General features: G+C 45.2%; 1 protein-coding gene across 1 annotated transcript in view; it reads right to left on the bottom strand.

The window, feature by feature from the left end:
- Window positions 1-14,277, bottom strand: part of ADAMTS6 (ADAM metallopeptidase with thrombospondin type 1 motif 6) — a 648,820-nt gene that overhangs the window by 606,644 nt on the left and 27,899 nt on the right. Inside the window, exon 2 of the mRNA XM_030193183.1 lies at window positions 5,296-5,702. Coding sequence (XP_030049043.1) covers window positions 5,296-5,392 — 97 coding nt within the window. The 5' untranslated portion in view covers window positions 5,393-5,702. The remainder of the gene's footprint in view (window positions 1-5,295; window positions 5,703-14,277) is intronic.

Here is a 14,277-nt window from a genome sequence, read left to right on the forward strand (position 1 = left end):
GCCCCAGGTCCAAAAACAAACTACCTCCCCCCCCCCCCCCCCCCATTCTATATAGCAACAGTTTGAGTGTTGCGCCCTCTGGAATGTGGTAACATGGACCTTAAGTCTGGATGCTAGTTCTTGCCATTAAGTGATGGCTGAGCAGGCTGACTCCACAGTATCCCACCCCTGGCTGGTCCAAATAAGCACAGTCCTGGCCCAGGAAACAAGCAGTGCTATCACTGAGCAACCAGGTCAGATCTTTTCTAGTGCATTTCAATCTTTCCCTATCAAAAGTTTTCAAAGGAGTAAACTGTTCATGATTTAACAAGGTATCACCAATCCTTTACTCATTACACTGGTTTCCGATCAAAGCCTGGGTTGCCTTCAAATTATGTATCTTTGCATTCCAAATTATCTATGGTATGGCCCCTGACCATATGCTCCCTTTGATTGACTTCCCTACATGTAATTCCATCCCTGGATCCAGAGAATTCCTAATTCTCCGTCATGCAAATTGTAAAAAGATTGTTTACAAAACAGTTCTCTCTGCTGATTTCTCCTATCAATGTACTAATTGGTGGAATCTTCTTCCAAGGGCTGTTATATCTGTACACGATTACAGTTATTTTAAAAAATTATTAAAAACTTTTCTTTTCAAAAAGTTCATGCATCAAGATAATGGAAGACAGAAATAACCACTTTTATGTAAAATGCTGTTTCTAATTTTATCCTGTATAACTGCTTATAATTTGATGTTTGTTACACTGACAGGCTTATTTTCGAAAAAGAAGGGCGCCCATCTTCCGACACAAATCGGGAGATGGACGTCCTTCTCTATGGGTCGCCCAAATCGGCATAATCGAAAGCCGATTTTGGGCATCCTCAACTGCTTTCTGTCGCGGGGACAACCAAAGTTCACAGGGGCGTATCGGCAGCGTAGCGAAGGCGGGACTGGGGCGTGCTTAAGAGATGGGCGCCCTCGGCCGATAATGGAAAAAAGAAGAGCAACTCTGATGTGCATTTGGCCAACTTTACTTGGTCCAATTTTTTTCACGACCAAGGCTCGAAAAGGTGCCCGAACTAACCAGATGACCACCAGATGGAATGGGGGATGACCTCCCCTTACTCCCCCAGTGATCACTAACCCCCTCCCACCCCCAAAAAAATTAAAAAATATTTTTCCAGCCTCTATGCCAGCCTCAAATGTCATACCCAGCTCCATTACAGCAGTATGCAGGTCCCTGGAGATATGATAGAAACATTTAAATATCTCAAAGGCATTTATGTACAGGAAGAGAGCCTTTTTCAAATGAAGGAGAGCTCTGGAATGAGGGGGCATACGACAAAGTTAAGAGGGAATAGGCTTAGGAGTAACCTAAGGAAGTATTATTTCACAGAAAGGGTGGTGGAGACGTGGAATGGTCTCCCAGTGGAGGTGGTGGAGTCGAGGACTGTTCCAGAATTTAAAAAGGCATGGGATAAGCATGTGGGATCGCTTAGGAACAGGAAGAATTAGGGGTTACAGAGGATGGGCAGACTGGATGGGTCATATGGCCTTTATCTGCAGTCATGTTTCTATGTTTCTATGTTACCTCCAGAGTAGCGCAGGCAGCTGGTGGTAATTCTGAAGTTGGCACACGCTGTTTCCCACGGTAAAAAATAGTTTTCTATTTTCTACCACGGGGGTGTTCGTGGCGGTAATAGACAGCACTGCCGCACTGGCACGTGAGCCCTTACAGCCAAGTAAGTAGGTGGTGTTAAGGGCTCATAGCCACACTCTACTTTTAATATTAGCGCAGGGCCATTTACTGCCTCATTTTAAAAAGGCCTCTTTAACTGCCATGGTAAAAAATGGCCCAGCAAGCGCTAATTTCACATGTCCAAACCAGCAGGCCACTTTTTACAGCAGATTAGTAAAAGGGTCCCTTATCCCCGGATTCTATATAGCACACCTAGAGTTACGCGCAGTTCTGTGCATAATTCTAGGCATATTCTTTAACTATGCACGTAGATTAAATGTTTTAACAAGCTGTTGAGCATTAACAGCTCTTAAGCAATAAGAAGCACTAATTGGCAAAAATTAGAATTTACACAGGTACATTGCTAAGCATATTCTGTAAAGTACTGTGCTTATATTCTAACACATGCAGGCAAAAAGGTTAGGGGCATGGAAATGGTCATTTCGTGGGCGTTCCAAAATCTATGCGCGTTGTTATAAAGTGTGGGCCACTGCGCAGAAATCTACGTTCAGGAATTTATGCCACTGGATGTGCATAGATTGAGTCGCATAAACTACGCCTAAGTGTATTCTAAATACCGTGCATAAATTTACGTGGGTATTCAGAATACACTTAGGCTTTATTGCCTAACACACATTAACTTTAGGCACCATATAAAGAATTGGGCCCTTAGCACGCAAATCAAAAGGGGTGCAGCCATGGGAGGGGCATTGACTGGTAAGGGGCGTTCACTAAAGATACGCACAGTAATATACAATTCAGTGGACTTGCATCTATCTTATGCACCAGGATTTACACCAGGTTTCAGTTGGTGTAAATCCTCACGCCCAATGTTTGGTGCAGAAATCAGCTCTAAGCGCTCTTCAATAAACAACGCAAAACTTAGAGCACCGTTTATAGAACAGTGCTCCGCACAAATTTTTTGGGGCACCCAAATTTCAGACCTATTTCCTGAATCTAGTCCTGTTACTGCAGAAGATAAGATAACACAGATCACTTAGGGGTCCTTTTACTAAGCTGCGGCAAAAAGGGGACCTGCATTGGCATCAGCGCATGTTTTTCACGCATGTTGAGGCCCCCTTTTACCGCAGGAGGTAAAAGGCTGTGGGTATTTTAAGAAATGGCCATGCAGCAAGTGAAGCATGTGCTGTACAATCATTTCGGGAGGAAGCATTTAGCACCACCCATTGAGGTGGCGGTAAGGGCTCCTGCACTAATCCGGCGGTAACCGGGCAGCACGTGGCACTGCCCAATTACCACTGGGTAAACACTGGCAGTACAAAAATAAAAATATTTTTGTAGCACCGGAAATGGCACGCGCTGGAGGTGGGAACTACCGCCGACCTGCTGCGGTAGCCTGGCAGTACTTCTGGGTTTTTTTTATTTATTTATTCATTCATTTGTTCATTCTTATATCCCACAATTATCCAAAACAAGTTTCGGTTCAATGTGGCTTACAACTGATAGTTGAAAGCAGTTGCATTGTTGTTTTGCAATTTCAATTACAGTTGCAGAAATTATGTGCCACGAATAGCATGGCTTACAATTAATAATCAGTGATGCTTCTTATGGCCTGTGGAATTGAGTTCCCCCATATGGAGCCTAGGTAACTGAAACCAGCCGTATAGATGGATTTGTAGGTTATGTTTCTGCAGTTGGGTAAGAGGAAAGCGTTAGGTAGCCTCTGGTTTCTGCACTTGCATTTCTAGGTGATAATTCAATCACGTCTAACATATAGTCAGGTGACATGCCACATAAGATTTTGAAAATGAGTGCTAGATTTAAACAACAACCTGGCCTTGATTGGGAGCCAGTGTAACATAACTAGCAATGGGATTGCTCTTTCGTATTTTGACTTAGCGGGCTTACCGCCGCTTAGTAAAAGACCCCCTTAATGCCATCTCAACAGATAGTGTTAAGTGCAACCACATTATTTATCACACATTAACATAACTGCCGAGAGGGGGGGCAGGGGAGACAAAATTCCCTGGGCCCTGGCCTCCAAGGGGGGCCTGGCGCCGCAGTCCCACCTGCCCCCTGCATTGAAATCGCAGTCTCACTTCCATGAAAGCAGCGCTGCAGGCAGCAGAACGCCTCCCTTCGGCCCTCCTTCCCTCCTTGTGTCCCGCCCTCACGGAAGTTACGTCAGATGAGGGCGGGACACAGGGAAGGAAGGAGGGCCGAAGGAAGGCGTTCTGCTGCCTGCAGCGCTGCTTTCACGGAGGTGAGACTGTGATTTCAATGCAGGGGGCCCGGCTGATGGCGGACAGAGGGGGGAGCGGCAGGGGTTGAGGGGGTTGAGGGGGTGGAGGGGGCTGCGGTGATCTCGGGGGGAGCGGTGGCGACCTCGGGGGGTGGGGGGAGCGGCGGCGAGGGCAGCAGGAGCAGGGCCCCGGGGTCGGCCTTGCCACGGGCCCGGCCCAGCCTCTCGGCAGCCCTGCGCATTAACCCACCGTAAATGTGCTTTTTCTGCAATATCTGCATGGGCAGATGCTGGGAACACCCCCAACAGTTAATGCAGAGGTTTTGCAGTTACCGTACAGTAAGTAACTACAAGATTTCACCACACTTTAGTAAAAGGATCGCAAAGGTGGTTCTTCCATTTCATGTTAATAGAAAAAGCTTAGCACATCAGGCAACTAGATATGAGAAACAGCACTTTATGGGGCCTTTAAAAAAAATCACTTTTAATACATAGTTAATATATGACCAAATCCAGCAGTTCACCTACTTGAGAAATTCTGCAATAGCCAAGTAAAAAAACAACAATCTGGTGTGTCTAAATCAGGCGTCCCCAGAACTGTTCTGGGGAACACACAGCCAGATGGGTTTTCAGGATATCCACAATGAATGTGCATTAGATCAATCTGCATATATGGAAGCCCCACAATAAGCAAACTGATCTCATACATATTCATTGTTGAGATCCTAAAAATCCAACAGGTTTGGAAAGAACGGGTCTCAATGCAATGACCCATGCACTAGCTGTGATAGTCAGCATGCCCAGATCCTGCACACACCCATAATAAGTAGCTAACACTGGGAGTTTACAGCAGTGGCTGCCTTTTAAGGTATGAGACAGTAGCAGAAAACCCCACGTTAGCTTCTGCCTTCTTATCACAGTTTAGTAAAAGAGCTCCTATATGTGGTAACTGCAAAACTTTAAGACAGCTCAATAAAAGAGAGTCTAAGACTTTATAGCCAGATAAAAGATTCTGTTTACAGTGAACTGACGTAGGTAACCACTGATCTTAAAACTGCACTCTTACCACTCCATGAAAAAAACAATTTTCATGTCCCCTTCCATTTTTTTTTACCGAAAAGTTATACAAATTATCATCATAATTATTCTTTGGTAAGGTATTAACTCTACACTGCTTTGACTCTCAGCTAATTAAAATACAAAATATGATTTTGATAAACTCCTCCACCACCACCTCTATTCCCCCCCCCCCCCCCCCCAAAAAAAAAAAGTCTGGGATCTCAGTCACCAAAAGCCATGCAGCTTGTCTAGGAACAGTCCTGTTATAGGTGAAATGCAGATGTCTTGTCAGCTAAAACAGTTGATTCCTACCTTGAGAACTATAAGACAGTCTGTTGTCACTGTGAAATTCCGATGAAGCCATGACTAGGCCCAAAATCCAGGTCAACGTCTTCCACAAAGTTTCCATACTTTAAAAGTGAAAACTTTTTTTGGACGGCTACCTGTGGGCTAGAGAGTTAACTCCACTCCAGAATCGCAGCATAACAAGTCCATTTATTTTTGGCGTCTTCCAAAATAGTTATTTAAACGGGCTACTTTTCACGAGTACTCTCTTCTGACAATCAGTGCCTTCTTTCAAGTCGGAATTCATTTTTTCAATCCAATAAAAAACAAAGCAAAGCAAAACAAAACAAAAATTATGGCAGCTGTAAAAAGTCCTTCACATCTCAGTTAGCTTTTTAGATGGGATACGCACTAACCAATGGACATCCTTTCACCTGAAAGAAACAAATTAGGAAATTAAAGTAAATTAAAGCATTTTCTGGAGCAAAAGATAAGCTCTACAAGCTGTAATGAGACAGGATAACGAACATTGTAAATACCCAGCATCTCAATTAAACAAGTGTTTTTCTTTATAGCCTAAATAAATATTCACAAGACTAAACATACTATTCTAAACCTAAATAACATGTCCTGCAAGACGGATTTGACCCTAGCCAAAAAAGAAACCTATCATGGCATTTTTCTTGTGAAAGCAGGGGATCTGATCTCACAAGCTGATAAAACTGAAACTCGGCAGTGCACAAAACTTAAATCCCTTCAGTGTTAATCTAAATTCTAGGCATGCTGCTTTCATCACCCAGTGAATGTGTGAAAATGATAACATGTTTCATACCCGCACTGAATACCAGTGAGAGTGTATGCTGTCGGCGAAATGAGAGAATTGGAAACCTGCCATTTGTCACAAATGCAGTGCTGAATTGCCATACAATCCAGTATTATCTTCCCTCAATCCAGAACCTGTGAACTCAAAAGTAGCTGGGTGCAGTTCTAAATTACTTATGGGAAGAAATTGCTCATCAATACTTAAATCTCACCGCATGAATACATAATTTTAAGCACTTTTAGATTTAGCTGAAATGATTAACAGACAGTCAGCGCATATGAGTAACTTTTAGTGATAAGAATTTCATTCCACACCAATTGACATCCAGAAAGTCAATCTTGATAAATGTTGTTGTAGAAGGAATTCGAACTAACATTGTAGCACAGTGCTTCTTAAAATCACAAGCAGCTGTATCAGCTTCATGGTGACACTGGGGCCGCAGCTATTCTGGGCCTCTGTCCACACTCCTATTCTGGCTCATTTTCTTGGGTTCAATTCACAAGCTCGACGTCCTATAAACAGCTGGGATGAAGCAGGCAGCATTCAAGATTTAGGAGGCCTTTTACTAAGCTGTGTTAGCTGTTAACACATGGTTTAGTGCACTGTGGGACCCTTTTAATAAGCTATGGTAGGCTCTATGCGCACATAGCATGGCACAAAATGAGACTACCGCCAGGCCAGTGCACCCTCCTGGCAGTAATTTCAGATTTGTACTGCGCCCATAATGCCTGGATGAATTATTTATTTCCTCCTATGCACAGTGGTTCCGAAAGTAATTGGCACTCGGCGTGCGCCAATTGGTCACCGTGCATGAGTCTTTACTGCTACATCAATGGGTGGCATTAAAGGCTCAGGCTGGTTTTGGGCACACGCTGGTTTCATTTTTACCACAGGCCCTTTTTCCGTCCTATTAAAAAAAAAATGTTTTTTTGTAGATGCAGTAAAAACCGGCCTGGCGCAACCCAATACACAGGTCTACACTACCATAGGCCACTTTTTACCGCGACTTAGTAAAAGGATCCCGTAACAGCTAATGCAAGGTCATTAACCTGCCATTGCAGTAACAACTCCATTAGCTCATGGTAAGGTGTGCGTTAATGAAGTTTTTGGTTTGGAGGAACTACTGGGCAAAGCATGGGCGAAGAATGTGGAGTGCTTCCTGCAGTTAACCCGCTAACCAGGGGCAGACTCGCGGAAGGGCATAATCGAATGGTGCCGGCCAGTGGCGTAGCCAGAAAGCAATTTTTGGGTGGGCCAACAAGTCAGATGGGTGGGCACCAGGGTTGCCAACTTTTTTGAAATTGAAAAACTTGCCACCTGATACCCCACCCCATGCTCCAGCTCTACTCCACTCCCAATAACTTCAATAAGGGTAGCAGTGCAGGCTTCAGGGGGAAGTACAAGAGATTGCACTCTTCCGCCTCCATTGAGCCTCGGGTCCCTAACACACATACTTAGCCTGTATAGCAAGACCAAACACTTTTCAACATATCTTTCCAGTTACACGCTATAGAAATGATCCCAGAAAGTATAGTCTAGTATTAAAGGCAAATAAATTCTGCATCCACAGAACCCCCGGTCCCTCCCCCAATGGGTACAGAGCAGAGTTAGGACATTTCCCCATAAACCTCACGGTAATCTCAACAGCCACCATATAGTAAATTAAACAATCTTTAAAACAAAATGTCACTCATAACCTAATGCAAATCTACAATGCCAGCACTAACTTCCAAAAGAAGGATCCTATCTATGAAAAAGGCATTGCCCTACATATTACAGTGGGGCCGTAAAATATCAATACATCTATTGGGAAAACTAAACAAACCAAACTTACTACAGAAGGCTACATAGAAAATTCATGCTAACAGAATACTTCGATCACACACACGGAATAAAAATGCCAAATATAGAATAATTGACTAAAATGTATAAACATAAATATAACCAAAACCCCAAAAAGCCAAAACTTGCATGTAATACAATACCAGAGATACAGAAAGAAATGCATTTCCTCCTGTGCAAAATATAAACATAGTACGTGCAAGGGATGGTGTTGGAGTGCAACAAGAGGACCTTACAAGACTGGGAGACTGGGCGGCTAAATGGCAGATGATGTTTAATGTGAGCAAGTGCAAGGTGATGCATGTGGGAAAAAAGAACCCGAATTATAGCTACGTCATGCAAGGTTCCACGTTAGGAGTTACGGACCAAGAAAGGGATCTGGGTGTCGTCGTCGATAACACACTGAAACCTTCTGCTCAGTGTGCTGCTGCGGCTAAGAAAGCGAATAGAATGTTGGGTATTATTAGGAAAGGTATGGAAAACAGGTGTGAGGATGTTATAATGCCGTTGTATCGCTCCATGGTGCGACCGCACCTTGAGTATTGTGTTCAATTCTGGTCGCCGCATCTCAAGAAAGATATAGTAGAATTGGAAAAGGTGCAGCGAAGGGCGACTAAAATGATAGTGGGGATGGGACGACTTCCCTATGAAGAAAGACTAAGGAGGCTAGGGCTATACAGCTTGGAGAAGAGACGGCTGAGGGGAGACATGATAGAGGTATATAAAATAATGAGTGGAGTGGAACAGGTGGATGTGAAGCTTCTGTTCACGCTTTCCAAAAATACTAGGACTAGAGGGCATGCGATGAAACTACAGTGTAGTAAATTTAAAACAAATCGGAGAAAATTTTTCTTCACCCAATGTGTAATTAAACTCTGGAATTCATTGCCGGAGAAAGTGGTGAAGGCGGTTAGCTTAGGAGAGTTTAAAAAGGGGTTGGACGGTTTCCTAAAGGACAAGTCCATAAACCGCTACTAAACGGACTTGGAAAAATCCAAAATTCCAGGAATAACATGTATAGAATGTTTGTACGTTTGGGAAGCTTGCCAGGTGCCCTTGGCCTGGATTGGCCGCTGTCGTGGACAGGATGCTGGGCTCGATGGACCCTTGGTCTTTTCCCAGTATGGCATTACTTATGTACTTATGTACTTAACTAGAGCAATTGCTCTTGGTCCCCTGGCGGCCTGGCCAGAGAGAGCCACAAGCATGATGGAAGCTGAAGGCAGTGCAGTCTGGTGATGGGCTTTGGGGTTCCCTCCCAAATTTATGGCCTGGGCTCCAGCCATGTCTAACACCAGCTCTGGCAAGATGTATATTCCAAATGTGACACATTTTAATCACAAAATTGAAAAAAAAATGATTTTTTTTCTACCTTTTGATGTCTGGTTATTTTATTTTTCAAATCAGCTTGGTTCTAGTCTCTGGTTTCTGCTTTCTTCTGTCTTAATTCACTTACCAGGGTCTCCTGTCTATTTGTCATTTCTTCTCTCTCCATGTCCACCATCCATCTCCCATCTCTGTGTCCCTATAGTTCCTTGTCCAGTATCTCCAGTATGTTCAAATTCCTGCATCCATCACCACCCTTCTATCCCCTACCCCTGTGTCCAGCATCACCCCTAGTGTCCCTATGCCCTCACATGCCCAGTATCTCCCTTTTGAGTTCCTATTGTCCCCTATGTCTAGTATCTCTCCCCTGTGACCATATACCCCTCCCTCCAAGTGTCCAGCATAGCCTCCCTATTCTCACATTCCCCCCTCTCTGTCAGGCATTACCCCTCTGTGTTCATATGTTATTCCAATACAGCATCTCACGTCTGTTTCTGTATCTCCCCTTTCTTCCTCACTCACACCAATGTCTCTCTCTGCTCTCCAATCCCACCTATCCAGCTACTCTGCTTCTCTCTTCCAGCTTTTGGCTCTTTCTCCCACTGTGGGTTAAACAATTTGTCTCCCTCTTCCTTCATCCCCTTGATCTGCCATCTCTCTCCCTTCCCTCTAATCTCTCCTCCTGGTACAGCACCTCTCTCCCTTCCCTAAAGCCTCACCTGCAGGCCTTCCCTCCAGCCTATAGCCCCCTCCCCACAGGTCAGCACCTCTCTCCCTTCCTTCCAGCCTGCCCCCCTTGCAGGTCTAACAACTCTCTTCCTTTCCTCCTGCCCACAGCCTCTCTCCCTTGCAGGTCCAGCACCTCTCATCCTTCCCTCCATCTTCCTCCCCCCCCTTTCAGGTCCAGCATCTCTCTCCCTTGCCTCCAGCCAGTCAGCCACCCCCCATTGCAGGTCCAGAACTTCCCTTCCTTCCAGCTAGACACCACCCCCCCTTTGCAGATCCAAAACTCTCTCCCTACCCTCCAAGCAGCAACCTCTCCCCTTGCAGGTCCAGAATCTCTCTCCCTTTTCTCTAGCCAACCCCCCCCCCTTTTGAAGGTCCAGAACCTCTCTCCAATCCCTTCCCTATGCCTCAAGCCCCCCCCCCACCTCCCACCCCCACGCAGGTGAAGCCACTGTCTCCCAGCCTGTCCCTCTCCCACCCTACAGGTACAGCCAATCACTCCGTTTTCCTCCCTCACTATCGCTGATCATAGATGAAGAGACCTGCTCCAGAGCGTTCCCTGCCACGATCAGCTCTCTTCAGCGCAACTTCCTGTTTCCCAGAGGGCAGATCGTGGCAGAGGGAAGGCTCTGGAGTGCTCAGCGAATCACTGCTGGCCCCGCCCTTAATTTAAACCGGATGCTATTGTTTACGGCAGGGGTGAGGGAGAGGAAAGAGAAAAGAAGACTCAAGTGAAGCTGCGGTTGCGATCGCGATGGAGATCGCGGTTGCGGTTTTGATCCATTATTTTTGGGTGGGCCTTGGGTGGAAATGAGTGGGCCTGGGCCCACCCAGGCCCACCTGTGGCTACGCCCCTGGTGCCGGCCAAATAGATGGCCGGCCATCTTTGGGGCCGGCTCCACAAGGGGGCGGAGCCAAACATATTTTCAAAATACGGTTGGGGCCTGCTAAATCGATCGCCGGCTTTAGAGGAGATGGCCGATTTCGTTTTCAGCCATAATGGAAACCGGGCCCGGCCATCTCAAACCCGGCGAAATGCAAGGCATTTGGTCATGGGAGGAGCCAGCATTTGTAGTGCACTGGTCCCCCTCACATACCAGGACACCAACCGGGCACCCTAGGGGGCACTTCTAGAAATTTAAAAAAAATAGCTCCCAGGTGCATAGCTCCCTTACCTTGGGTACTGAGCCCCCCAAATCCCCACCAAACCCCACCCCCCACAACTCTACACCATTACCATAGCCCTAAGGGGTGAAGGGGGGCACCTACATGTGGGTACAGTGGGTTTTGGAGGGCTCAACATTAACCCCCACAAGTGGAACAGGTAGGGGGGGATGGGCCTGAGTCCACCTGCCTGAAGTGCACTGCACCCACTAAAAACTGCTCCAGGGACCTGCATACTGCTGTCAGGGAGCTGGGTATGACATTTCAGGCTGACATACAGGCTGGCAAATAAATTTATTTTTTTAATTTATTTTGGGTGGGAGGGGGTTGGTGACCACTGGGGGAGTAAGGGGAGGTCATCCCCGATTCCCTCTGGTGGTCATCTGGTCAATTGGGGCACTTTTTTGTGACTTGGACCTAAAAATGAATGGACCAAGTGCAGCTGGCAAAATGCTCGTCTGAGCCAGCCATCTTTTTCCATTATGGGGTGAAGCCGGCTATCTCATAACCAAGCCCTGTCCCGCCCCCACCCCACCCGTCCCACCTTCTGTACCCTCCCTTGAAGGTTGGCCGGCTCCACGACGAAAAACAGTTGGGGCCAGCTAAAATCGGCTTTCGTTTATACCGATTTGGCCAGGATCAGGAGATCGCCGGCCATCTCCCGATTTGTGTCGGAAATTGGCCGGCGATCTCTTTCGAAAATAAGCTCAATAGTGATCTGGGCCCTCAGGCAAATAGGGTCGTGGACCCCTAACTACCTATCAAAAGTGATTAAACTAGATAAAGGTTAGAGCACAGTGGGCCCCCTACTATTGTAGGCTCGTGAGCAATGCCCTATTGTCCCAAAGGTCAATCCACCCTGGCACTAACCAACTGGCACCCTGTTAATGCAGATTCACTTACTGCTAAGTGCATCCATAATAACAAGACGTTGCTCCTGTGCTTAACAGCAACATTAACACATGGTCTGAATAAGAAAATGTAAGGAATGCCCCTTCTAAGTGCCGCTTTAGATATGGACATGGCGCGTGATAAAATCCTGCATTACAGTGCGTTAAGCCCAGATCTTAGCACACTATAGTAAAAGAGTCATTTAGTGCTTCAATGGATCCATGAGAACTCTCATTTGTGCAATACCAGGTATATTTCTTAAACAATACCAAGTATTGAAGGAGCTCTCTCCTTTATTCATTGCCATGCTGCCATCAGCCAATAGCTCAACAACAATCAGGCACTGGTCTGAGTCTCCATCATGTATCATTGAACGTAGCCTAAAAGCTAAGTGTCAATGCTAAATTTTCTGTAAATGGATATTATAAAGAAAACTGAGAATATAAAAAATCGTTCTGATACCAAAATGAGGATTAATAGTAAAATGCAGTAAAAAAAAAAAAAGGTAAAAAAAAACAGTAAAAAACTGGATTGATGAGGATTACAGTACCGCCCCTAAAAGTATGCTTGGCTCATTGAAATGTTCAGCCAAAATGGAGGCGGATACGCTAATCTGACAGATCCTATTTTGATTCTCCGATCCTACTGACCTGTACAATATAAGATAGAAGTGTAAAGAAGCTGAGCATATTGAGATCTAATCAGCCAATAGCTGGCATAACAAAACATGTACTTGGCACTCCTTCTCTTCTCATTGTAGCTCTAATCACTAGCCTAAGCTGAACTGTCAGCTCAGTGACAATGAACATACTCAGAAAACTGGAGGCTTAAAGAAAAAGCATTTAAATGTCTGAGTCCAGTACACAAACCCAAACTTGGAAATAATAAACTCAGTCTAAAAAAGCTCGCAATAGATCTTCCCTCTACATAACGTAGTAAGGAAAAGAACTTCAAAACTTTTATGTATTTTACAAGGACTTGCGAGGATAATTTTGCAAAGGCATTAGCATGGCTAAAATAGTATTTTACATGCAAAAACGGCCTTTTACAAAATTGTCCATTATTTTAGAAGCTCTATTTGCCTTTTAGATGTGCATAAACTAACATTTATTTATTTTAAAATCTTTTTATTAACAACTAACATTAGATGTTTATATTGCATAAATATCTAAGGGGCCCTTTTACTAAGCCGCATAGGTGCCTACGCACGCCCAACGTGCATCAATTTGGAGTTACTGCCCGGCTACCACGAGGCCCAGTTAGTATTTTCTGTTTTTTTACGCGCATCCGCTACACGTGCGGGAAAATAATTTTTATTTTCTACCACACGGCAGAAACTGCGCGTAGATGATTACCAAACGGTTACCATGTGAGACCTTACCGCTAAGTGAATGGCTGGCGGTAAGGTCTCAGACCCAAAATGGACGCAATCAATTTTTACTTTGCTGCACGTCCATTTTCAGCAAAAATTTTAAAAAGGCCTTTTTTACAGGTGCGCTGAAAAATGGGTCTGCGCATGCCCAAAACACGTGCCTACACTAGAGCTGCCCATTCTTCCGCACACCTTAGTAAAAGGACCCCTAAGGGAGGAAGTTATCATGGTGTGGTAAAAAGCGAGCTCTCACTGTACCTTAATTTATCACAGAGGTCACCAACCTGCAGTATCTATGTACCACACATTCCTGACTCCCAATGTAAAAGACCAACACTGTCTGAGTGCCACCTCACAAGCAGTGTTAGTCCATCAGCCTCAGAGCATCAAACCACCAAGTCACAGTGCTGTCCCGCCTCCCTGAGCAGCACTCAGACCTTAATCACAAGCCCCCCTCAGATAACAAGCCCCTCCAATCCAACCCCCAGCCCCAAAGGAACCCCACCCTCACTTCCATGGGCCTATCACCCTTATCTTGTGGTATGGGGTCCTGGCCAGGAGCGATCCCCATTCAAAATGGCCTACTGGTAGTCTCGCAGTACTACCACTAAGGGTCATGTTTCCTTATACACCCTAAGGGACACAGTTATCCCGTGGGCTACCAATAAGACATGTTATTTTACCACTAACTTGTGCTATTTTAGCACAGGTCCCTTTTTATGCAATGAGACCTAATTACTAATAACTGGGGTTAACAGTAAAATAATACTTCTTAATGGTAGCTGGTATATACATGTCTAAAACTGAACAATGTGCCTATGGCAAGGGGGCATTGTCTGAGTGTATTTTAGATGGGATTAGAATT

Source organism: Microcaecilia unicolor, chromosome 2 (assembly GCF_901765095.1).
Source record: "Microcaecilia unicolor chromosome 2, aMicUni1.1, whole genome shotgun sequence".
Classification (NCBI taxonomy): domain Eukaryota; kingdom Metazoa; phylum Chordata; class Amphibia; order Gymnophiona; family Siphonopidae; genus Microcaecilia; species Microcaecilia unicolor.